This window comes from Acomys minous (assembly GCF_964271855.1).
Source record: "Acomys minous genome assembly, chromosome: 19".
Taxonomy (NCBI): Eukaryota; Metazoa; Chordata; class Mammalia; order Rodentia; family Muridae; genus Acomys; species Acomys minous.
In genome coordinates this window covers 32,600,221-32,627,113 of record NC_140499.1, presented here as the reverse complement: position 1 = coordinate 32,627,113, position 26,893 = coordinate 32,600,221, and the positions used below count along the sequence as shown (strand labels likewise).

At 43.7% G+C, this 26,893-nt stretch overlaps 1 protein-coding gene across 3 annotated transcripts; it reads right to left on the bottom strand.

Annotated features, from left to right (window-relative positions):
• Positions 1–453: 453 nt before the first annotated feature.
• SERTM1 (serine rich and transmembrane domain containing 1) lies at positions 454–20,572 on the bottom strand. Of its 3 annotated transcripts, XR_014776941.1 has the most exons (4): positions 20,135–20,252; positions 19,561–19,738; positions 1,440–3,322; positions 454–632 (listed from the first exon to the last, which is right to left on the bottom strand). XR_014776941.1 is itself a non-coding variant. In XM_084769811.1 (3 exons), exon 3 carries the CDS (start codon positions 3,132–3,134, stop codon positions 2,811–2,813), a length of 324 nt encoding a protein of 107 aa, XP_084625937.1. In that variant the 5' UTR covers positions 3,135–3,322; positions 19,561–19,738; positions 20,238–20,572; the 3' UTR covers positions 659–2,810. The 3 variants fall into 3 exon arrangements, 2 of the variants coding, with proteins under 2 accessions (XP_084625937.1, XP_084625936.1); XM_084769811.1 differs by lacking the exon at positions 454–632 and having other exon boundaries at positions 659–3,322; positions 20,238–20,572; XM_084769810.1 differs by lacking the exon at positions 454–632 and having other exon boundaries at positions 659–3,322.
• Between the last annotated feature and the right edge of the window lie 6,321 nt (positions 20,573–26,893).

The following is a 26,893-nucleotide window of genomic DNA, read 5'->3' as shown; positions in this document are numbered from 1 at the left end:
TTCTCAAGCCTTACTCCTGGGGCTTATAGAGAAGGAAGCTTCCCTTTCCTCCCCCTCCTCCCCCACCTCCTCCCTCTCCTCCCTCTCCTCCTCCTTAGTACCCTCTGTGACTTTTTTAGATCCTTGATTTTGTAGGAACTTGTAAAATTTCCAAGTGATGTGATTCTTCTCATTAGGCCAACCCGAGACTCTCCCGCTTCCAAGAGGGAGTGAGCCCTGCGCTGATGAAGAGAGAATAGCATTGGGTTGCACACTGTTGATTCTTCCTTAGGGAAAGGGAGTGGAGATAGGCATATTAACCCCCTCCCCACCTCCCATCCCCGCCACCAGATTCCACAGATACACTATACAGGACGTACATGTATATGCACGTGTGTGCCATGGGTGTGTGAGTGCCTGAGGAGGGCAGAAGAGGGCGTCACATCCCCTGGAGCTGGAGTTGCAGGTGGTTCTGATTCCAGCATTGGTGTCGGGACGTGATATCTGGTCCTCTGGAAATGCAGCAAGCTCTCTTATCCGCTGAGCCATCTCTCCAGCCCCCATAGGCATTTAATGTATGGATGTTATGCAGATGTAGATTCTATAGATATACTTAGAACTCTTAGGCAAAGTGTCTTCTCTAGGAGAGTAAACTGCTGAACAAAGCAAAAGGCTGGGTTTTCAACAGACTCTACTTTTTTTTTATTCATATACCTGTATTCCAGGCTCTCTGAGCTTTTCCAACAAGACAGATCCATGTCTAGTTGTACATTGTTAAGTGGGGACTCCCGATTTCCACCTTTGAGTCTTGCTACTAATTACTCCACTTATCAGGGAGAAGCAGGAATCGTGTGGCTGGGGAGCACACCTGCAGAGGCAAGCAGTCTGACTTCAGTAGGTTTGCTGTCTAAGCCTTTCAATCTATTCTGGGAGAAAAGGGATATAAAGTTAGCTCCCCAGGGCAGGACCTAGTCAGGTTGTCCTGTCATTCGATGTTTGTGCTTTTATTTGTTAAAATCTCTTTACCCAGTAACCTCAGAACCAAAACTAGCACAAGAATAATCAAGAGAGGAGACGTGACATTACAGATGCTTCTGAATTCCCGATAGCTGTCACACAACTTTTTCCTGGAAACATCTGCATGCATATGTGTGCCGGTGTATGTGTGGTGTGTACATATTTACATGTCTACATGTGTCCACGGATAATCAGAGAGTGGCAATCACCACTCAAATTGCAAAACTTCTTTGGTCCATGATTTCACTGTGTATTGTCACACTTTAAAGGACAAGCAGAGGCTAGATTTTTCACTATGTTTTAGGGTAGCATCTGTACTGGTCTGATGGTGGCTGTAGATACTTTGGGTGCGTGAGTAGCTAAGTGTATCCTGCTTTGATTGTGGAGTAAAAAGAAGGAAGCAGCTTTTGATCCCCCTTACCAGTTCTCAACCCTCAGCATACCTAGGATGTCAGGCAGGGCATCCTTCTTTCCCATTCCTGGTCCTGGGGAGTTCTGATGGCACAATCCATCAAAGGATGTGGTGCAGCTCCAGTGTTTAAGATTATTAAATGTTTTAAGCAGGGGATAACTAGTTTGCCTAAGAAATACGTGTATGCTGGCACAGTGGCACTCGGCTCAGTGTTCAGTCTGTAGACCATTGATTTTAAAAACTGAGTTTCAATTCTTATCCACAAGAAGTTGTAGTTGGCTTTGCTCAATTCCCTGCACAGCCCATGTTTGTGCTCACAGCTGTGCTTCATCTCATGGACACCCAGGGTTGGCTTCAGTTTAGCAGCTCCCAGAAGCACTGAGTGTCTGCAGCTACCAATGTCTGCAACTCTTAGTATAGTCTCACAGCGTGGAAACCCAGTGCAGAGTATTATGTCGACATCAACAAATGATCAGAGACAGATCATAATCATGGAAGAGGACACAAATATCAGCAATGTGGTCCCTAAGGTTTACAAAGTCACATGAGTAAACACCTGACCCTTTAGGGACAAAGTCAGTGAAGGAGCCCACAACTGCGAAGGGTATTACTGTATAAAATACAACTGAACTATTTAATTTCTATTTAATTCCTACTGGATGGAAATGATAGTGAGGAAATAAAATGAATTGTGCCTCCTCTGTGCGTCATCTTGTAATAGCAGCAGCAACTGTCACAGAGGATACCATAGCCAGAGAGCATCATGACATGAGCCAAGAGAAAATCCGGGAGTAGAGACGTGGTGCAACTCGCATCACGACACCCTTTCCGTGTGCCACTGATGCTTTCAACTCCCCCGGCCCGTTCCCAAATGACTTCTGCTCATCATGTGTGACATTTGCTGAGGGGAAATTAAATAAAAACATTTAGCCTATTTTCACCTCCTTTTGGAAATGTTAAGTCTAAGTTGGAGTTGGATCTCCCACCCTCTCTCCTGTCTCTGCTTTATCTTTTAAATACAGAAAATATCTTCTAAATAGTCTACACTTGGTTTTTCCAGTTTCTGCGGGCTCAGTTAGTTCCAGGTCTTTGTAGGAGAGTCAGAGCCAAAGACCCTTTTCCCAGCATCCCTTGCAGTCCTCTCAGATGAGTCCGTGGCTTCCAACACAGTGCCGAGCAGCCTCCAGGTGGGCCAAGAACTTTCTGTGGAATCCCACACTTCAGAATTTACATGCATTTCCGCCAGCACTGGCTCCTGTTCTCACAAATGGAAAACACCTGAGCAGAAAAAAAAAAAATGGAGAAACCTTGATCTACCCAAATAGTCATTTTTTTCATGAAGCAACACTTTCAATATAGAGAAACTAAAGCTACTCTCGCTTGAAATACCCTTCCATTTTCTTCATGAGGAGAGGTTTGAAAAAGTAGACCTCTGAGAGGAGATGCTGCAGACTTCTAAATTGGTGAACGAACTCCCAGCATCGCTTGGATACTCTGGGTAGGAGGAACTGGAGGAGATGATGTTTTTCAGCCTTTGGAGAGCAATGATTAACAGCAGAAGCAGGAAAGCCAGGAGGCTGAGGAATATGGACACATAGATGTAGACATTGGACAGGTGGCCCGAGGATGGGTCCACCGATGTGGAAAGTGATGTGGGAAACAGCTCCAGGAAAGTCCCATTCTCCACACTTCCGGCAAACCCAGATGAAGAGTCAGCCTCAGACATCTCTGCGAAGAGGGGAGGGCGAGCAGATGCACGCAGAAGCTGGAGTTTCACGCCGCGCTCAGGAGTGATGAAATTGGCATGGCCTCTTCATGACAGCAGCCACAGCTGTCACAGGCTGGAACATCAGCACAACAAAATGTCTTGGTTTTCAAACAAAGGCAGAGGCAGGGATCAGTCCTCCACAGAGCCTACAGAAACAACAAAGGCGGAGCTCAGTGTGCGTGTCAGGAAACAACACAGCTGTAATCTAATTTTTACCTTTCCTTTAAGTGAGGCTTAATTATGAAACCCACCAGGAAAGGAGAACAATGAAACAATTTCCCAAGTGATGAGAAATATTTGTCTTTTTATTATAAATGAGATATAAAAATGAGCTTTGATGCTCCCTTCACAGTATCCGAGGTGCCAGGTTTCTCCAAGGAACTAACGAGAAAGTAAAAAGAAAAATATACATCTGATGTATCCCATTGTGACTCTAGCAGATCCTCCAAGTGGGTTCTCTGAGATGAGAACACGAAGTTCAGATGCAAAAGTCAGTCTCTTCCACAAAAATCAACCCCATATAGGCAGCGTCCACATCTGACCAACACAGGACCCCCTGTGTGCTTTGTGTCTGTTTTGATTTATTGACAAAATTCTATTGCCATGTGACCAGGGGCCATTCTAATGTGTTTCTCTTTTTTAAGGGTAATTTGTTTTTTATACTTTACAGGTTGAATAAAAAGACTTTACGTAACTTAGAAGAGGCTGGATTCCCTCCAAATGATGGAGAAGGTACAGGGTTTGCTGGCAAGAGCCTTAGTCTGAGACTCAAATTTCCCATCATTCCTTATGTTTCCACTTGAACCCTAACTTTCAGAAAAAAAGGAATTTTCAGCATCATGCTTAGGTTACTATCAGTTGACTAAAAGTCTGAAGGGGATCAAGATTCCTAACGTGTACTAATATGTAATACAGACAAGGAGCATGCTAGCTTCATTAGACTGCAAGGAAACAGTCATGGGGTTTTCTTAAGAACGTTTCTGTTGGAGGCTACCACAGCAATCCACAAACTGGGCAAAAGTCAAAGAATAAGTGGCCAAGGGTGCGCAGTCAGAGCTGCTACTTCTACAGTGAAACTCTTGAACCGAAGGTCCAGGAACATCACGGGACGGAAGCGGAGGCAGAGGACAAGGCCGTCTGTTGTGAGGCACTGTCTTCTATAGATGACAGGAAAGCTGCACACATGAACCGTCAACAAAACCTGCACAGTGACAGCACCAGTTGACTTGCTGATGTGGATGGGGAAAGCTCAGGCGGCCAAGACCCTAGATGAAGAGATACAGGCAATCCATGGCTGCTGAGGGAAGTAAGTCCTCTCCGTGGTTGAGAACTGAGTTACCCAATTCCAGATGTTCAACCCTAAACACATGTGCATAAGAGAAGCACTAAATGGGCCCAGTGATGTGCATGTTTGCTTGTGCATTTGTGTGTGCGTGCGCTTGTGTATGTGTGTGTGTTTTCTAAGAAGAATGGAAATTGAGTGCTTTCCTGTTACTCTGGTACAAAGAAAGATTCTTCACTTTGTGAGGGACATAGAGAGCCGTAAGAAAGAATATCCCTCCAGGTAGAAAATTCCAGAACTTTCTTTAGGTCCATTAAAGAGTTTCTTCCTAGCTCCTTCTGGCATGAGGCCATTTTCCTGTAAGTTTCTACATCTCTCCTCAGTGTGGTAAAATGATGATGTCCACTCCGCTCCGGCTCTCCCTTCTAAACACTGCCCAGCATTTTACCTGAAAACACCCCCTTTCTTTCCTTCTCCAAATCTAATTAAGTGGCTGAAGCTTTGAGTGGGTGGCACTTGCTGCTGTGGCGAGGGTTGGAGAGTCCTGGGTGGGAGGCACCTCATGCAGGCCTTGTCCCTGTCCGGCTTTACCCAGAGTCTTGGTGAGCATCTCACAGTGGGCTAGGAGCAATGCTTTACTAGTTCCTACAAGAATTAGACTTCCACCTCTCATTCTGCTTTGCCAGGTGATTTTTAATTCTATTCAGCTGCTCCAGGCACCTAACAAACTTTGAGAAAAAAAAAAAACCAGAAATAATAATAGGAATCGCAGTGGGAGTACAAAATGTGTCACACCAATTTTTGGCAACACCCAGCCTTTCCACAGCACTTACAGGGTCCAGCCATTCACTTCTGGTCAGATCAGGAAAGGGTCTCAGAGGCAGCATGATACAGGAATATAAACTTAGGATAGAGTACTGATAGGCTGCAGCAGAAAAATACCCCAGATGTCCCGGCACAAGCAAAGTCCAGCTGAGCAAACAGGACATGCGTAGGTGCTAGCTGATTTGACAAGAGCAAGAGTCCTAGGTAGAAGGGAAGGCCTAGCTTCAGGCTTCTGGGAAGCCCCACCTCTTAGCACCTTCTCTTCATTTTTCTGTTGTTCTGTCAGGAAGGCCTGTACGACACTCCTTTTCTAGAATGAGCAAAAGAAGGTAAGGACTGGGCACCCTCTTTTCCTCAAGGCACTTTCCAGGGTTGGTAGGGTAAGGATGGCAACCACTTTACAGATGAGAAACTGGCGTGCAAAGACACTAAAGTTTACTATTGTGTGGCTATCGTGAGAGAGAAGCACCCAGACTCATGCTTGATCTGTCTTCTTAGTTTCCTCAATAGTGGACGGAAAAGACAAATGTCAAGACTCGACTAATTAGTTCCTAGCTGCCACCTGCTCTGGGCAAGCCTTCAGCTCATGGTTGTTTCGTTTTGAGCCGGGGTCTTGTGTGTGTTGGGCTGGCCTCAAACTTTCCATCCTTCTGCCTCAGCATCATGAGTGCTGGGATGAAAGAACTGTGCCAATATACCTGGCTCACGGCTAGTCTTGACAGATGAGTTTCCTACTTGTGCCATGGTAATCATCTTCCTACCACTCCTAGTAGGCCTGTGTTAAGTTGGTTCCCTTCTCATAATCATCCCAGGGGAAATGAACGAACGAACAAACAAACAAACAAACACAGACCTTCCCAGTAAGTGGGAAGTCCCTTTGACAGGCCTAGACAGTGGTGCTTTTCCAGTCTCTGCCAACGTCACAGATCTGACATAAAAGTCACAGATTTATCAAGAATTGGCTGGTTTTCCTCAAGCTGCCTTTTCTGCCACTCAAATTAGTATCATTTTCTAATGCAGTGGCTGGAAGCACAGCCAATGTTACCGTGGTCCCAGGCTGCCAGTGGCAAGGCTGATAATTGTCTACAGATGCTGTTGTAACAAAGGTCTCTCTTTCAGGGTAATGTCCTGAGAGGACATTTTTACTTCCTGGAGGTCACGTTCTTCCCTGAAAGCTGCAGCTGTCTCTGAAACAGTTCACAGACAACACTAAGAAGCTGCATGTAAAACACCTGATCTCCTATGTGGCTTTAGGATAGTGGTGAAAAATAAAGCAGAAAAGTCTATGCCTTTATTCAGTTTTACAGTGAAAAATCTTCTGCTTTGAAAGTCACCTTTCAACTGAGTGTCATTTCTAGATTGTTTCTTAATGTAAAACGACAGCACCCCAAATTTGATTTCATTGTTCTATTCTGAAACAATTGAGTATATGCATTGTTGGAGATGATTTTAATTTGGTAACATCAATTCTTATTTCCCTATTGGAGTTTTGAAAGACTGAAGGATCCTTTTTCTCTCTGGCAAATGTTTTACCCAGTGGTGAATGTGTAAAGCTGGCGATAACCAAACCCGCCCTTGTTGAATGTCATGACAGCTGGCACTGTGGAAAAGAAGTCACAGGAGAGTGTTTTAGGATGACACTTCCTGGCTCCCTCCAACAGATGAGGCTAAGGCAAAGAAGGTGACTTCATCTCAAATGCATAGCTTTGACCTGTCTTGGGGCAGCAACAGCAGCCTCTTACCTCAAGTCATACTTAGATTCACACAGATTTTGATTTTTTTTCAAAGCCATTCTCAGACAGCAGATTTTTTTTTTAAAGAAGGAAAATAAGGTAGTCCATGGTCAGCCAATTCTTTCTTTGTTTCTTGGACTAAAAACTTGTCCTGGGAAGAAACATACCAAAGGCAGTGACCTACTAAAGTGAGCAAGGTGGGGCAGGCCACCTCTTTCCACAAGCCCAGTGGTATGGGGGTGGAGGCAGGACAGCACAGACAAGACAAAAGTTGTTTACTCACTTGACACTATGCCCAGTCTCTCACAGACAGTGCATGCTTTTATTCCCATGAAGTGGTTATAAAGATTGTAAGTTTAATTTTTTTTCTTTATCTATAGATACAGAGTCTCACTGTATTTCCCAGGCTAACTTTGAATTTACAATTCCCCTGCCTTAGCTCCTGAGAGATGGCATACACCTCCATGCCCATGGGATGGAGATGGTTTTGAAGAACTGAGCTGTAGTGTGCCTCTTCATCCCTGTATCCTTTCTGAAAAGAAGAATTGGCCAGATCCGCATCTCAGAGTTCTCTCGCACCACACACTGTGAGATCCATGGAGGAGAAGCGGCACATGCACAGAGGCTTGACGTGGCCCTGTATTCTAACACAGAGATCTATTAAACGCAGCCTGCCTGTCAACCTCCCCCGTGGTACAGGAGTGTTGGGGCTCTGAGGCTGCCATTCAAATTTCTATGTGGATAATAAGTGTTTAAAGGTTTGTTCTTGTAGAAAACAGGGACAAGCTACATTGTGTCATTGTAGTTATTCCTTAAAACGTCACTTAGCTATTGTGATCAACAGAGTTACGTCAACATCCCATCAGTATCAGGTCCTGCTGTGTCATACCAAAAGGTGATCCTCCCAAGGCATTAGAAATCTAAGGCTGTGTGATAAGGATCTCCTGTGAGTGACATACTCCTGAGGAGATGTAAAATTAAATACTGTAGCAAAGTTGGTTTCAGGTGATGTGTCAGTGACCTTTCTCTGTAGGACATTAGGAACAACCAGAGTCTGGAGAAGAATTTATTCCATCTGACTAATGCTACCTTTGGCTTATTAGGGAAAAAAAGGATGCATTATGTAAGACCTTGCCTTTCAACCATTCCTTCACTCCTTTTGTACTTAGCTTCTCTCTGATGCTTTTTCTTTGCCTTGGCCTTTAGGTTGTGTGAGATGGGAGTGGGGATTGGTCCTGACTATAATTCTCCCCATCACTCTCCCTCAGTGAAAATCCTTACTCGCAGTTAATGGCGAACATGGACCTAGGCCTGCAGGCATCCAAGTAAAGTTTACTATGCGATGAGCTACACTTACTGAAAGCTGACTCCGCTATCCACATATTCCCCCACTTGAGAAGTGTTCTCACTTATCAGAACAGTGTGTGTGTGAAATTCTGCAGTAACTCTCATTATGATTTGTTGTATCTGTCCAATAAAAATAAAAACCCAGCTAAGGAAATAGACTGCACCAAGGAGCTATCAGCCATGAAGTAGCAACAAAAATATTTATGGTTGGGGTCACCACAACATGAGGAACTGTAGTAAAGAGACAGCACAGCATTAAGAAGGTTGAGGACCACTGAGCTAGAGGAACACCTTATGAGAAGGGATTGGAAATTCTGCACACTGCACTGGAATTCATGGATCCCTAATGGATAAAGTACAGTGAAAACTTAAAACGCGCAGCCTGCGCCTTCTCAATTCAAATGAATGATTGGAAAACGTCCTCATTACACCTTAGCGACATCAAAGGGAAAGCTCTGTGTCAGGGATTTATTTTGCAAATCAGCTCTAGGGATCTGGATCCAACCGATCTTCAGCATCTCCTCTCCGCCAGATCTCTTATCTACCCAAAGTCTTTTCAGAATCACTCTGACATTTACTCAGAAATGAATGAGTGAGCAAGCAAATACATGTGGAGGCTGGAGAGGTGGCTCAGGGGTTAAGAGCATGTGCTAGTCTGGCTGGGAATCTGAGTTTGGCTCCCAGCACCCATGCCAGGTGGCTCACCACTGCCTGTTACTCCACTTGCAGGGGGAACTAACACCTCTCTAGCCTCCCCAGATACTGTACTCTTGTGTAAGCACGCGTGCGGACGCGCGCACACACACACACACACACAAATAATAAAAATGGTTATTAAATAAATAAATGAATAATAAGATCAATACTGCTTTGTTAGACAATGGATTTTGTCCTAACTACTTTAGAAATTGATTGTTCACTTAAGCTGTAATATAAAAATATATACTTTTGATATCCAAAGCAGAATTGATTCACAGGTGTTATAAAACATGAAAGCATTACCAAGGGAATATAACTTAACTTTCTATCTTATGAATTCTCAAAAATCATTTAGGCATAAGTTTTCTGCATTTATGTTACAGCATTTCGGGGAGAAAATGAAACTATTACTCTCAAAAAGATTTTAGTGTATTTATGTCCATGAAAAGATTTTATGTCTAAATTACTACTTTGGCAAGACTAATCATTTCCAAATACCAGACCCCTAGGATAAGATGGATGGGTAATTTAAGTAATCAATTGCTTAGATTAAAAAATGAGGTCCTGGGCTGGAGAGATGGCTCAGAGGTTAAGAACACTATCTGTTCTCTCAAAGGTCCTGAGGTCAATTCCCAGCAACCACATGGTGGCCCACAACCATATAGAATGAGATCTGGTGCCCTCTTCTGGTGTGCAGGCACACATGTGGGCAGAATACTTACTGTACAAAAATAATAAATAAATAAATCTTTAAAAATGAGGTCTCCAGGAAGATAATCCCAGGCATAGCATTTTTTATTATTTTGTGTGTTTGAGAAAAGATCAAGAAGGAAAATTCCCACGCTTGTGAGTGGGCCCACCTTGCATGGAGTGACTGATCTACATCCAAGTGAGAAAAGGAAGTGACTTCAAGGTCAAACGAAGCATGAGCTGGTTGAGAAGTATGTGAGTGATGGACGTCACTTCCGGGAGTGGGAGGAAAGGTCACAGCTACAGGGATCATTTGAAAAAAAAAAAAAGCAAGCGGGGTGGAAATGGCAAAGCTGTGACAAATCTGAGGGAGAAAGATGGTCAAAGTGAAGGTTGCCTTTCAAGATGTTATAACCATTTTAGTAAGGGGTTTCTGTTCTGTTTCCTCTCTATACCCAACTCTGGTCATTCCCAGGTTTTTAGAGGTGTGTTCACAAAAATTAAAGATGCTAAAATTGCTTAAACCACAGCATTAACATATAGAAGATATGGCACACCTTTACAAAAATCTGAATTTTTTAAAAAAGAATTCACATTAAGCCATGCTATGCTAGAGGTGGAAGGAGGCTCTATCCTTTCTTATTGTGTACCATTTTACCTCTTCAGTTAAAATAATTCTATAATAGTTTTTATTCTTTAGGAATTTCATACATGTATACAATGAAATATTATCATTTCTGCCTTCATCTTTCTCCATCTTCCCCAGTATCTCCACCAACATGTCCCTTCTCAATTTCATGTCTTCCTTTTCCTTTTGATAACCCATGAAATCCAATCAGTACTTGTCCACTAGGTTCATGAGTGTGAGGCCACCCACTGCATCATAGGAAACCCACCAGTGGCCACATCCTCCAAGGAGAATGGTTGCCTGCTCCCTCAGCATCTATTAGCTGCCAATAGCTCCTCAGGAAGGGGTTAGGCCCAGAGCTCCCCTCCCCTACCTGTGCAAGTCCTGGGCAGGTAGCCACAACTGTAAAATAATTTCTTTTCAACATATGTTTTTCCTTTGAAGGTACACTCGGAACATTTCCTTATCTAGTGTAATATCTAGAAAAAAAGTTCTTATACAGTTTGTAACTGCCACAGATCTCTGAGATTGAAATACTTCTTAAACTATCCGCACACCGATGCTAGATATCTTTCTGTTTTGGAAGCCTTTGTGTGACCCCTACACGGCTCTAGGGGGACAGAGAAGAGCTTGGAAAATTAATGTTTCTACAGCTGCTGATTAGCCCACCCTGAACCTAAGCAGATCTCTCAGAGGGAGGCAGCTGCGGGCTACTGAGAAGAGGCGCTAGGGAGGTGTCCCACATGGGACGCAGGCCTCCCCGCGCTACCCCTCCCTCTGCCTGCAGTGCTAACTCCCTCCTTCCACACAGGCATGCTTCTCAGGTCATGGCTTACTGCGATCTCAGCCCCCTCTCCCTTCCATTCTTCACTCCATTTCCCTCTATTTCCCATATGTGTCCCAGGTAAGATATTTGTTTTAATGAATATTTATTGAATTCATTTCTGTTTGTATGTAATCCCATAAATGTTTGTTATTGTTATCTGAGTGTGCGTGGGCGTGTGTGTATGTGTTCCCAGTATACAGAACGTATGGCCACTGAGCAGTTCAGTCATTCTAACCAAGATTCCAAATTTATGTCCACATAAAGTATCTTGATAATTGAGGCACAGAGAAGAAAGGGATGCAAATTATCTACTTTTCTAGTTTGGCTCATAACAGTAAGTACAGACTAAAACCCATAATTGATCCACAAAAATCCACACATAAGGATACATTGAAAACCAGGTGATGACACAGGTTGCCTTGAGAGAGCTTCAGCATTAGCAAAATAATTAACCAGGCCACTTTTCATACCCATGTCTTTGCAAATACATCTCTGCATTTGTTTAAAGCGGAGCCTCAGACAACGTATTAAAGCATCACAGTGGTGTATAAATGGTATGTGTCTTGCATTTCTCTGTAATAGGGATTCAGGCTCACAGAATCTTTGGTTTAAGTGTGTTTAAAACTTAGATATAACATTTACTTGAATTAATGAACCATCATCTCTTGTAATGCAGCTACAATAGACCTTAGTTGATTATATATTATACAAACTGCACATGTTATCTGGGTATCAGCCAAATATTCAGATAGTTTGGGCCAAATAAACTCCCTCATTCTTCCAGTCCTCTGTGGCTGACACTCAAAGTGTGATGAGGCTTTTAATAAGAATAATGCTTATTAATTGCCAGCTTGCAACAGCTAAGTTTTGGGAAGCATTCAGTTTTGATCATGTGGCATACTTTATTCCATCTGACTACTGAGAGGAAAGAGAGAAAGACCCAGAACTCAATATTTATCATACAGAATGTATGGCCACTGAACAGTTCAGTCATTCTTAATGTAATGCGGAATTCTTGATGGGTCTTATATAAATCAAAATTTTTAAAAAAGGCTTTGTTATAAAGGACATTAAAGATCCAAGATATCTGTAATCCCCACACTAGGTAGAGTTGGGCAGGGGCATTATAAGTTCAAGGCCAACCTGGACTAAACATATAAGATGGCTCAAACTGGGGAATTTGGATAAAGACTATATATTATATTAGATTACACCAATAGTAAATTTCCAAATGTAATATAAGAAAATATTCTTAGGAATATTATGTTGAAGTAGATAGCTATATTAGTAGGTAATCTTCAAGCAACACAAAAGTGCATTCATGTTCACATGCATAAAATATGATAGATTAAATGTGTCGATGTGTTTTTAAAAACTGGCTTCTCTAACCTAATATATGGGTGTTCACTGTTAGGACTCTTGCAAGTTTTCATGAATTTTTTTGGAAAGATTAAAAAAATATGCTTAGAATAATAAGCTAGAATTCAGCCCAAATGTCAGGAACTTCTAAAGATATATAGGGATAGAAGCATAATGTTTCAGTGAGCATCAAAAAGTTCAACTCTTTGCACTACCATTAACTCATGCTGTCTCCTACCTCACAGGCACCTGCAGTAAGCAATTGCTGGTCAGTCTTTGGTAAAGAGAATCCTGTCAAGGAGACAGAAACTAGTGAGCCTCACTCATGATGAATTCACTCCCATTACTATCCACTGAACTGAATGTCCTGTGGCCCCCCTGGACCAAAGAGTCCAGGTCTGTCTCTGTTATCGTCTGTCATCTTCAGAGGCAGCCACAGATATCCCTTCTATAGCTTAAATACCCAATCTAAGGCAGCACCATGGAAGCATCCTAGTCCTACAGAGCAGGTGGACTACAAGAAGAATAGCTACTAAGGTCCAGGTTCAAAGTAGAGACCTGGGAAATAACAGTAGTAGATAAGCTAGACAGAAATCAAGCCGTTACCTAGGCAGCAGAAGAAAACTCACAGGCTGCAAACAGCAAGTTTTACAAATCAAATCACTCCTGATAGGCTTTGATCATATGGTGGGGGAGGAGGACCCCTTCTGTCACAGACCTAGGAGGGGAATAGGGTGAAAGAGGGAGGGAGGGAGGAATGGGAAGATACAAGTGAGAGGATAACAATTTAGATGTAATATGAATAAATTATTTAAATAAAATAAGCACTAGAACCCCGATTTAAGAAACAATCACTTCTGCATCTCACTATCCCATCACCTGGATCATCCAGGTTTGGGCAAGTTCTCCAATCTGGTAAGAGGACAAACATCATCCCACAATGTCCTCTACAGTTCAGGGTCAGAATTCCTTGAATCCAGAGGCCAGAAAATGATTAATAAACTGAATCTAGTCAACTCAAGACACAGCTGTAAATATAACACTTGGGAGCATAGATTTGAGAAGGGTGCCTCCTGGTCATCACTGGTCACACAAAGGTGCAGAAAGGTACTCTGAAATGATGAAGGCTAGACAAGTTCGATTTGAGATGTCAACGACAAATGTCATCATCCCTGCAATGCGATGGATAGTCTTTTGCCTGCATCTCTATGTAGACCAGAAAGGCAGGGACTAAAGGATGCTGGGTTCTTCACTAGGGAGGTGTGTCCTACATGGGACTTCTGAGGTCCTGCTCACCTTTTGTGTGAAACAGAGTAGTAGAACTTGCCTGTATTTACAGTCTATATTCTCTGTGTGTCTCTCTGCCTTCCTCTGTCTGTCTCTGTCTCTCTGTGTCTCTGTCTCTGTCTCTGTCTCTCTGTCTCTCTCTCTCTCTCTCTCTCTCTCTCTCTCTCTCTCTCTCTCTCTCTCTCTGTCTCTCTCCAGAGTGAACTCAAAATCTGGGTTATAAGGAAAATATCAGCATATTCCTTCTAACACTTAACCAAATGATGCACCAGGCTGTCTATAGAGTGTGGGAGGAACTCAAGTCCCCAGCAGCTTGTTGTCATTTTAGATAATAATTCAAGACCAGACTCTGCCAAATGCAATATGGAAGTAAAACACAAGTGCTGGCTCACTTTCCTAAGAATGTACTTTACCTTTGACATCTAAGAAGGCAAAATTGAAAAATAACTGAGAATTATTTGTAGAAAACAGACTACTGTATGGGTGACCTATGCAAAATAGTTATATGTTCTCCTAAAATATAAACAAATATGGTTCAAGAGAGGAAATAATGAATACCCTTTTCTACAGGCTCATTGCCTTACCTAATCACATACAAAAAATGGTCTTGGCCAGAGATACATTTAACCATAATTACCTGTTCTTTGTTCTTTCTTATTTCAATGCTGTGAGCTGACATGTAGAGACATATTATGCAAAAGAATGCTATGATGTAGAGGAAAGAGGCTGGATGTGTGGAAGGGCAGCTTCCAGCACATGAGGGGAAGAGGGGGGAAGGGGGGAGGGGGGAGAAGGAGGGGAAACTCTCTGTAAGAGGAAGTGGAGCTAGGCAAGCCAGTGAGAAAACAGCAGCACATGGATTTGCTGGTAAGCAACATGTACTAACTCTGGGAGAGAGGGAGGGAAGATGGAAAAGTACAGGGTGAGAAGGAGAGAGGGAGATTGTTCATGTGTGTCTTTTCATCTTTGCGACTCTTAGAGGCAGTCACTACTAACTTATACCTTTTATAAAAAGATGTTACAAGTCACCCATGTACTGAGAGGCAGGGTTGGAATCTGTATCTACCTCCCTATAGCTTCAAGTTCTATGTTCATCATATTTCTTTTCTTCAGGAGGCTGAGAATGAGAGAGGGATCCTTTGAGCCCTGGAATCACCAGTGAGGAAATGCTCCAGTTACCTGTCCCTCTATGTTTATTGCAGTGTTCCCACGCTGCCTGAATTTAGGGTGGCCACCATATCACTTGTTTGCGTCTAAAAAAAATGTTGAAATTGTGACATGTGTCATGACAGGGAAACATGACCAGAGTAAGAGCCTCCACACCTCTTTTCTCTGTGGCAGTGACTACGCAAGAGTCCCCGAATGACCATAACACATCCCGTTAGCACTTGCTAATGCCATTGGCATTTAGCATCAACAGTGGATAAACACTTATTGTGAGCTTCCTTTTTGCCACATAATTCATTTTTGATGACGAATACAACACCTCACTCTACTGTGACAGCAGATTTTAGGATGGGCCTCCAAGAACATGACTTTGAAGAAGGCTGCTTCTGAATAGCAGCCATATATGTTATATGTGTGATGTATTCACTAAGACTTTGTAAATTAATAATTAATGTAATATCCTACTAGCAAATATTGCCAAAAGTACAATCCCTCTTGAACTGAATTGTGAGGAGCTGCTAGAGTAGAAGAAAAATCAACAGGGACAAATGATTTCTAGGGGAATAGGCGACAGGCAAGAATGATATTAAAAATAGCTTAAAGTTAAAAAAACAAACAAACCCAAACCACCATACAAATTAAAGCTATTGCTTTGGGTTCTGAAAAGCAGTACTTTCCAGCATTCATTCAATAAACAGTCATACAGGAAATACTATCATCATGTGCATACGATCATGCACATTTATTCTCCTTTCTTATTTACTCTGAGAATTTCATCCAGTATATTTTTATTATTATTCTTTCCCATGCCTCAACTCCTTCCAGATCCACCCCCACAACTCATTCAATGCTGTGTTCCTTCTCTTTGGAAAAAAAAAAAGACACAAAACAAAACAAAACAAAACATAGAGTTCATTTTGTGTTTAGCCAAATACTCTGCCCTGAGTGTGGTTGGCCCACCCAGTGTCACTCTATTGAAGAAATCGGAGTTTCCCTCTCCCAGCAGCTATCATTTGCAGATACTTCTTAGGTGGGGTGAGGCTTTGTGCTCACTTCCTGCCTTTGTGCTAGGATTTTGTCTGGCTTGAGCTTGTACGGGTCTTGTGCATTCCGTCATGGCATCTGTGAGTTCATATGAGTTTCCTGCTGTGTCAGGAAAAAGATCGCTTTCTTGTGCACACGTTTCATACACCATCTTGACTAAAAATCAAAAAAGGCATGATTTGCCGCATATGATATATTCTTTGCTGTCTAGTCATAGGCTACTTTTCCTACATAATCCCCCCCCTCCCATTACATCTAAGAATGATGCTCCGGGCATACCAAACGACTCTAAACTTCTCAGTTACATTTTCAGCACTTATGCTTAATCTCATAATATCCACCTACTGTTTCCATGCAAATTTCTGGCTCCCTGCTCTGTATTCTCAAGCCACGGTCTGCATTTTCTCCATAAGCGCTTACACATTTCAGTATAGCAGTTATATCTACATGTCCGTATGCCTTGGCAGACCATGAATCCCCAGATCAAAGGACCTACCTTGCTATTCGCAGACCAGCACAGAGCACACCTGTACATGATCGATGAGTATTTGCTGCACAGTTGTATGAATGAAAGAATAAAATAAGAAAGAAACTGGAAGCTTCTTGGAGAGGCAGTCCTTATTCTATTTTTTACAAGCTAAGGAATATCTACTGAATGAATAAATAATCCTGTATAAAATCATAGTTACTCAGAATGGCAAGTGCTCAGAATATGCATGAACTTCCCCTACGTTTTATAAAGAATTTATTTGTAGAAGTAAAATTAAGTTTTGAGATACAGAGTAAGAGCTGCACATACATCTTTACAACCAGTTGTGGGGTGTGTGTGTGTGTGTGTGTGTGTGTGTGTTAGTGACTAGCAAGTCTGAGACTTTATCTTGTCAACCATTAAAGACAGTTGAGGAAGAAATGGAAGGGTATACTTGTAAAGTTTGATTCTCACAGCGTGAATTGGAGTTAATGTTCTACTGTGGGCATCAGCCTTTCTTTCTGATTTCAGAGTTAGTGATTATAGCTACCTCTTCCTTTGTTTCCTATCAGAGGTCGAATTCTGCCTTTTACCTTAAGTGATTCCTTTACTAATTATTACAGGCTGATATTTATCAGAGCCTTTCATGTTTGTCAACAATAATATCAGTCTCAAACAACCAGCCTCACAATATATACTTTAACCTGAACTGACTTTCTATCTTAACATAACACAATATGTGGGAATTTAACAGCTAAGAACTTGGATCTGTCGATGACATGTTCAATTCCTGAGAAGAATTCAGAACTCTGCCATGCTTGCATTGTTTTGGGCTGCACTGTGCCATTTCAAACCAGGGATGCAGTTGATGTGTATGTGGTTTCTTGGATGGTAGGAATCAGTCAGCCCCTCTCTCTCTCTCTCTCTCTCTCTCTCTCTCTCTCTCTCTCTCTCTTTCTCTCACTTCTCACTGCCAAGCCTGGTTAAATGATAAACTGGATTCGAAGTGTGAGCCCGAGCATGGTCAGGGAACTCCTGAGGAGGGAATTCTGGTGTCAGGTGACAGCTGGCCTCAGAATGTCAACCCTGTGATCACATGCCAAACATCAGAGTCAGAGCTCAGGAGCACAGACTCTGGCTCTGCGTCATGCCACCCTTCGTCTGGCATGGCCAGCGGATGCCCGGATAGACTTCTTGAATTTAAATCAAGGATAAGCTGTATATGCTCACCGAGAACTAAGCCTGTCTGGCCTTCCCATGTACATATTGTCTGAAAGGAGTCCTGCCTGTTCATGCACTTACAACTTGAGGATCTTTGTTGGATTTTTTTTTTTTTTTGCTTTGTTATTTTTCCCTAGTCTTTCGTTATGAACAATGATAAAAGCTAGCAAAATTTGGGCCTCTGATACCTCATATTAATACAATAGTGTGATAATACAATACGATCCATTCCTGTCACTTCTTCCTGATAATAAGTTAAACATAAAAAAAAAATCACTATATAAAGCAGGAATGCTAGGGAGAGGAATGGGGCTAGAGCTATTATCAAGTGAACCCCAAATTGCTGCTGCTGGAAATGAGGCCCTAATGGAAGAATTTTACTTGGGATCGGCCCATCTTTGACTTTTATAATGAACGATAACTCCCAGGTTACCCTGTGACTGACTCACTCATACAATTAATCATGGTGGCTAACCATCTCCATCATCACTCATCAGCCTCGTTAAGTAAGATTAAGGAAGATAGGAAAAGGAACTCAGAAAGCCTGCAGATGCATCCACTAGTGCCATGTACAACAGCACAGTTGTCCTCTCTTAACATCAGAGTCACTCATGGACCTCACAAACATCTAGTAAAATCTGGTCAGCTGAACTGACCAAGAGCAAAAGAGAAGGAGCCCAGCTTACCTTACACCAAGTTTCTTCCATGATAAGCATGAGTGTGCTCTGAGCAGGTTTTCAAAGAACTTTTTTTTTTTTGGAGGGGCCAGGGGATAAGATGAGAAATAAACCTTGCCCCTTCTAACTCAAAAAACAAAAACAAAAAACAAAACACGCCATGGAAACAGTACTACACACTTTATGGAGTTCAGTGGGCCCCAGAATACTGATGGAATGGGCAGGCCTTTCTCCATCTCCACTTAGCCCAGCATTTCAAGGTGATCGGGTTGTAGTCCCCCTGGGCAACTTCACCAACAAGTGTCTCAACTTGTTCTCCTTAAAGGTTGTCTCTCCTGTGTATGTCCAGCAGAAACGAAGCACAGCCAGTCAGACCAATATATAAGACCTTCTGTGAGATAGGTCACAAAGTACTCTTATTTATGATCTAGTTGGCCAACTAAGACAATGAAATATAATTGAAAATACAGTTTTAAGGATGATGTATCAGGCAGTAGGTGGGCATAAAAAGCAAGTATTTTAAGAAAAGACTCAACAATCTTACCTCTTTCCTGTTCTCTGTACAACGAATAGGAAGAGTAGAAAGCAAAAAGCACTCTAGAACAATCATATTTAGGAGTCAGTCCCGGGTGGACTTCAGGGCAGGGCGGGCAGCCCATTCACCTGCTCTGGGTAACTAACTGCAAGAGGTGTGCCATATCCAATACAATGGCTTTGACCTTCCTCTCAACATCGGACCGCTAGACAAAACCTACCAAACTGAGGTGTTTCAGCAGAACATTCTCCCCCAGGAAAGTGAACCAGCAGAGAAAATGGGGGAACATTAAGAAACAGACCCAGTCCCCGGAACCTGATACCAAATCCAAGCGAGCCGGCAGGATCAGACATCTGGTCGCTCAAAGCGCATAGGCACAGCACAGTCCACAAACCTGGGCTTCAACGAGACGTTTCTGCGAATGAAAGTGTCTCTCTGCTCTCAGGAGGAGGGTACACTGCTTATTATTCCGTCTTAACGAGAACTCAAACATTTGCCCATAATCTGCGCACCCCTTCCTCCCCCACTTGCCTGGAAGGCACAGGACTGAAGGCAGTCTCACGGGAAAGCGAAGGGTTTAGGATACATTACTTACCCGGTTCTGAGGGGAGCAAAGAAAGCTCCGCTGAGGAACCCAAGTGTTCAGCGGGAAAAACTTATCCGAATTTGCAGTCACCCGAAGACAGGCGAGAAGACTCAAAGAAACACAGCAAGAAACAGCCCAGAGCAACGCCAGCCGCCAATGTGAGCGTGGCGACTCCCCAGGAAGAACCCTAAAAAATAAAGAAAAGCTTTCACACACCGCAAAACCCACACAAAGGGCACCAGAAACGCACTACAAAGTGCAAACTGTCAGCAGAGGAATCAGGCTTTGCAGTGGCGGACTGGAGGCCAGATTTCCTGATCCCTGGCCTCGGGAACCAGCCAGGTCATCCCATTGCCAAGGACATTGCCTGCCTGGCCCTTGGTGGATCCAGCTATAGCGGGCTAAATCGCCCTGAGACCCCTTGAGAGCTGGGCTTCCGGGCCTCCTTAGGGATCTCAAGGATGCCTTCAGCTAAGAAAGGGAAAGATTTGAGAGGCATTCCATAGCAAAGAGCCAAATCACAAGTAGTCCCCCCGGAGAATCTGAAAGAAGAATCCTAAAGCTAAGGGACCCCCACTACTGCCCTAGGCGGGTCGTCCGGAGGCCTTCTCTGGGGACCGGTCCACTGCCATTGCTCCGCGCCCGATTCCTCTCAGTTCCCCACTCCTGTGTCCCGGCTCACTGACTTGCTGATCTGGACTCTGGCGTTGGGGTGGGGCGGCGGTCCTTCCTTGTCTTGGCGAGGTGCGCCCGCACCGCTGTCCCAGGGAATGCACCGCGCGGGGGCGCGGAGAGCCAGCAGAGAGCACCGGCAGCAGGCGCAGTGGGAGTGGGCACCTAGCAGGCTGTACCCCGGCTCTGCTGCATCCCTCCGCCCTCCTGGGCCAAGCGACCAATGGCTTAGAGCCGAGCCCACTCCCTGCCGCCCCTACAGCCTAGGCACTCAGGCACTAGGACAGCACTCGGTTCGGAAGAGGGAGGAGCTTACTTCCCGGTTGAAGGGTGTGGGGGCGTTTGCTCTGGAAGCCCCAACTGGAGAAGGCAGGTGTGGTGGGGTGAACTTTTGTAGGGCTATGTGGTGGGGATGAGGTTTCTTTTAGGCACAGGGGAAAGTATCTTCTTCCTGTCAAAGTTTCTCCACATCTTTATGAGTCCTGTGCACCACCCGCTCTCCAAAAGGCGAGCTGCAACGGACATCACCTCCTATGACGAATTTCACCTCAGATCCCCCCCTCCCTCATTCAGCCTTTCTCTTTAACATCCTTTCAGTCCTCTGAGAAACCATCTAATGAACGAATAGGCGGTTTCTATGACAGCTAGTCACACAGGTAATCATAAAACGCTCCACGGATAACTGTCACAGTCACATAAAGGAATTCTGGAATGGGCGCCTGGGCTTCTTTCGATATTTAGCTGAGATGAGAAGCTTGGTTCTTTTGGTGTCTTGGGTTCTTTTTACTCATTCAAGGACCCAGTTAGCTCCTTGGTCTATGTGGTATGAAGCACGGAACTCTGGGAAGTATTGGTTACTTTTAATCCATGGGTTTTTACCCGGAGATCCATTTTTCTTTGGCCAGAAAGCAAATCAACAGATCACCAGGCTGCTGCTGAAATCTCTATAGCCATGGGCACACTCCGCTATTCCCCCGGGCCCAGCTCCTGGGCCACACTACTTCTGCCTATATTCATTGCTTTTCCAGGCAGGGGCTTAACTCTGAGGTGTCGTTGTGAGTAAAGGCTACGCTGTGTGTCTCTCTTTCTTCTCCAGGGCATGTGAGTCTACATGGGTCTGCGTGCTCTTCATCTACAATGCATGAGTTGGGCCGTCCATGGGCTCAGCAGGTGGAGTACTCGCATAGCATCAGAAGAGTCTGGATTCCACTCAGCCTGGTGCTTGTAATTACAACACTCCAAAGGTGGAGAGAGTTCGAGGTCCCCTTGAGCTGCCTAGCCAGTCCCAGGGCAGTCTTGTCTACATGAGACCCACTACATGAGACCCAATCTCGTTTAAAATAAATACATGAGATGCAGGAGGACTGAATAAGCTGTATCGTCAAAAGAGGAAGCTCGAAGAGACTCTCTTCCAACATATGCACGCCAAAGCTCACCTATTTTGTGCTTGTTTGCTTGCTTTTGAGACTAGGTCTCACTTTATAACCCAGGCTGGTCTGGAACTGGTGTAGCCCAGGGCAACCTCAAAATTATTCTTCTTCCATCTCATGCTGACTGGTGTGTGCCACCATGCCTGGCTGGTAAGCCATGACCATTTGTTCCTTTGCTGCTTGCATGAATTCAGTCACAACATCTATCTCTGTGCTGGTTGGCTCCTTTGTCATCTTGACCCAAACTAGAGTAACCTAAGAAGAGAAACCTTTGTTGAGAAAACACCTCCATCAGATCTGTCTATGGGGCCACTTTTTGATTAATTGGTGATGTGAGAGGATCCAGCCCACTGTGGACAGTGTCACCCCTAAGTAGGTGGTCCTTGGTTGTCAAAGAAGGCAGACTGAGCAAGACCTGGAGAGCAAGTCATCGAGCAGTGGTTCTCCATGGTCCCTGCCTCAGTTTTGGCCTAGGATCTTGAGTTCCTACCCTGACTTCCCTTCATGGTGGACTGTAATATATAAGTCAAATAAACCCTTTTTTCCCCAAGCTGCCTTTGGTTATGATGTTCGTCACAGCAACAGAGAAACGGACCAGAACAGCCTCCTACTCAGTAACTATTCAGTAAATTCTACCTTGCATTATCCAGAGAGAGAAATCCTCTATGCCACTCTAAAATCGTGTCATGTGACAGTTGGCTTTTCTCACACATCCCTTGGGAAACTCTGAGGCTCAAGGAGGAGAGTTAAGCCTGTCAGCCTTCAGGACAGTTGTCCTCAAACATCTGTGTCTAAGATCTTTAGCCCCAGCTCCATAGTCTGTTTCCACACTCCACGTGGTTATAGTTCAGGGTCTCCACTGAGAACCCTGCAGAGGACCTGTGAGTTTCAGAGAGGAGGAGGAAGAGGAGAAGGAGGAGGAGGAGGCGGAGGAGGAGGAGGAGGAGGAGGAGGAGGATGGTTTGCCTCCTGGGTTTTTTTTTTAATCTAGACTGGCATAAGTTGGCTTCTTTTCTCTATTTTACCTTTGGTGACAAGGTAAAGCATTTTTCTTGTCTTTCATCGATGCCCATTTTGTAGGGCTTTCCTTTACACCCCCTAAACTGTGTTGGCATTGTGGTTTCCTGAGGCTTGTATAACAAGTGGCCACTTAAGAAATGACAAGAAGGCTTTAAATGGGAGACATAAAAGTGTCACTTGGTCCCTTTTGGAAGCTCTAGGAAGCTGGATGCCTTTTCCTTAGATTCTGGCTGCTCTGTATCCTGTATCCTGTAGGCACTGGACCACCCCAGTCCCATGTATCTTCATCCTCTCTCTGTTTCTTCCTCTCTTCTCTTATGAGGAGTGTTTTATTAGCCTGACATTCCTCTCCAATCTAGCAAGACAGCGTTTGAGATTCTTAACTAGACCCTCAGACATCCCTCAAGCACACATTCATAGCTTCTAGGTGAACATGTATTTTGGAGCAAGACCACTCATTCATTACAGATGGCCAGTGGTTGTCCAAGCTGTTTGCTTTGTGGCTAGGAAATTTGACATCAGGTAGACTCTAGTGATGTCAGTCCTTTAGGTCATTATCAAAGTCAGTTCGCTAACACTGACTAAGGGGGGGAAAAGGTGCACTCATATATGGCCTAGAGAGCAAATGCCAGTGTGTTTTGGAGTCTTTGTGCATTTGTCAGTTGTGTGTAACTCTTTTTTACTGTTTTATTTTAGTTAAAATAGATTAATAATTACACCCTCTATTTTAAATGATATAAAATTCATATTGCCTCTTAAGGCAGTGAAGACCTGGACAGTTGACTGATATGGGGATCGATGCTCTTCTTCTTCTTCTTTTTTATTTCATGTACAAATATCTAGGATATGGTAACTGTTAGTTTTACTTATCCTGCAAGGCAGCACCTGAAGGGGATTTGCCAGCAGACTGAAGACATAGCTTCTGGTGAGTCCAAGGGCTAACTCCTCCACCCAATTCAGTCTTATTAAGGGAGAATTGGGTGTCAAAAATGGGTGGAATTTGGAATAATAGAGAAACATTACAGCCTGACACTTATTATGCATGTGATGGTGATGCAACTCAATTACATACACTCTTGGAGCATTGTTTCCTTGATCTATAAAGTGAATAGGATAGTGTATTGGTGCTTTATGAAATCATTGCCAAGAGTGTTTAATGCACATGTGTGTAAAACAGTTATCAGTGTACCTGGTTCTTAGCTGGAGGTTAGAATATACTGCTTGCTTAAAAATACTACCTCTGAGGCTGGAGGAATGGCTGGCTCAGTGGTTAAGAGCACTGGCTGTTCTTGCAGAGGACCTGAGTTCAGTTTCCAGCACCCACATCTGCAATTAAATGGGAACCAGTGCCCTTTCTTTTGGCCTCTATAGAGATTGCACACATGTAGTATACATACATACATACATACATACATACATACATACAAAACACTCATATACACAAAATAAAAGCTTTGAATTTTTTTTCATCTTTTCTTCCTTTGCTACCATTGAAGCAACATTCAAAGTTCCTTTGTGTGTTCACTAATGTTCTCACAGGCTGTGAGTATTTTATAAGCCCTGTTGCTTTCCAACTCTGTCTTTTTTTTATTTTGTACCTCCGTATCTCTACTTTATCTTTCCTGCTTCCACCTTTCAGTCTTCAAGCAATTTTCTCATTCCACCTGCCACAATTTCATAAATCAGTGTTCTCTGAAAGAGTGTTGAGGAAATAACCCTAAGAAAAGTATCTTAGCAATCTTAACAAATCTTTTAACAAAAGATCTTAGCAATCTTTTATGATGTCTCAATATGCTTTTTTGTTGTTGTTGTTGCTTAAGTCATGATGTTCTCCAAAGTATGGAGAAATTTATGACATCTGATGTTACAGAAAATTACTAGTCTGTGCACAGGTTTTGGGAGCATCTGCTATGTTCTAGGAATTAAGGTTATAAGAACCAAGGAAATGAAGCAATGCCCTAAAATGTTTATACTTCAACCAGGAAGCCAGACATGCCATACAGACATGCTTTGAATACCATGTTTTATGTGTGTTTCATGGTACATGTGAAAAAAAATCCCTGTGAAATTTTGGTTTTGACACTGTCTTGTCTTGGCCAACCAAGATGTCCTCCCTACCCACGGTCCCCTCTAAGTGAGCAGCCACACTGTGTTTCTGAGCAAGTCAGCTGGTTTAGAATGGACTTGTAACAGAAGGACAGCTATCTCTGAGTTACTGTAGTTGACATCTGCATTTTTTATTTTATTTCATTGCAGCTTTGCCCTCCTAGGCCAACGCCTAGTGTCCAGGGATCAGTTCCAAGTCACAGCTCCTGCTGTTGTGATGGCAAGAGACTCCCCCCTCCCTGCTAATTCCCAGGTGTGATTCTAGTGTTTTCTCTGTGTTTCTATTCACTTATCTACATCTCTGATCATTAAAACAACACAGGAAAATTGATTTATATTGCTGAAACTGACACTATTTTTGGCTAAAACCTGGAAAGGGCTATACTTCAACAAGAAAGACAATTAATTGATGCAGGTAATTTTTCTTCTTAGGGCATTTGAGTTAGATGTATTACGGTGTGTTCATGCACACCTAGAACAGATGCCGAGAGCTCACACTTTGGGACAGCACAGGCTCTGTGTAGGCTGGAATTCTGAGTAAGCAGAAATTACAAATGAGAAAAACTGCTGGGCGCTGTGGTGCATGCCTTTAATTCCAGAGGCAGAGTCAGGAGGCTTTCAGTGAGTTTGAAGCCAGTTTGGTCTACTTTGGGGCAGCCACGATTGCAGAATGAGACCCTAGCTTAAAAAGAAAAGACAAGTTGTGAGTCCACAAAGATCAAAATCCATGACGAGGAGCAAAGTAGAAAACAGTAGTCACCAGATAGCAGCAGGCACAGAAAGCAGAGCACAGCGAGGGTAAGGCCGTGAATGTGTCACCCTCTTCGGGCCTCCATGTAAAGCTCACTTGATCTTCCTGGAAGCCTGAACTGTTTTCCTGTTTGTGAACTACACTTGCATTTCTAGGAAGACAAACAACTCTGGCTATTAGTGAGTTTTCATTTGCCTTTATCTAGGCGTGTGTCTTCTATAACTCCACAGTTACTTGAGGCAGTTAGGTAATGTTCTGTCCTGTATGAACCATTCCCCAAAGCTACAGTGATATGACTAAGACTCCACAGATAGCTGCCATCTGCAGCCACTGATGAGCCTCCCAGGTTATTATTTGTGTGGAAACTCCCAGCAGCACAGCTCGCCCCTGAGATGAACAGTTCGTGTTTTACAGGAGGCCCCTCCTAAATGGCACGTTAATCCACGAAAAGAAAGAAGAGCCGTGGCGTTTTGTCTCAGCACTGGCCATTAGCAATAGAGATCTGAGGAGCTGGTGCTTATGTGTGAACCCTCTCATGGGTGATCCTTGGTGGATGAGCTGGGTAAAGGGCCAGGGGAGTGGGGCAAAGAGTAGGGAAATAGTCACAATAGATGGTAGTTTTAAAAAAATGACAGCAAAGCCAGGCATGGTGGTGCACCTCTGTAACCCCAGCACTCAGTGAGGCAGTGGCAGGTGGGTTTCTGTGAGTTCAAGGTCTGTCTGGTCTACAAAGTGAGTCCACGACAGCCAGGGCTACACAGAGAAACCTCGTCTCAAAAAAAATCAACCAACCAACAACCAACAAACCAACCAAAACCAGCAAGTTTTTGAGGGCAATCTACTAAGATGACCTGTGGACAGAGTCCCCAAGTTGGAAGCCCAATGTGAGGTGTGCCAGGGGGCTCAGGCCATGGCAGGTCAGAAGAAGTCAAAGCACCAATGCCAAACACCCTCACCCTCAGCCTGTTTGCCTGCGCTTGTACTGTTTCCTTCGTGTTCCAGCTCCCATGGAAGATGGAGCTGGGCTACAGTGGGCAGAGGCCAGCAAGCTTGCCATCTGTGCACTCGGCTGCGTTACTCCAGCAGTAGCTGTGGTTTGGGGTTACTCACAGGAACGTGTGACCTTCGTCTTTATCTCCCATAACAGCGTCCTCTCCTGACTTATGAAAAACAAAACATCTACATATCCCAACCAGTCAATGGACTGTATACATACAGTTCAGGGGGCAGGGAGAAGTGAATTTATTAATGAAGTGTCTACTGTGTGACAGTAGGGGAGGTACATTGAAACATTCTTATTGAAAGGAGCAAAATTATCCCCCAAGGAGCTCTGTTTGTTTTTTCAAAAGAGTAAACTGTATTG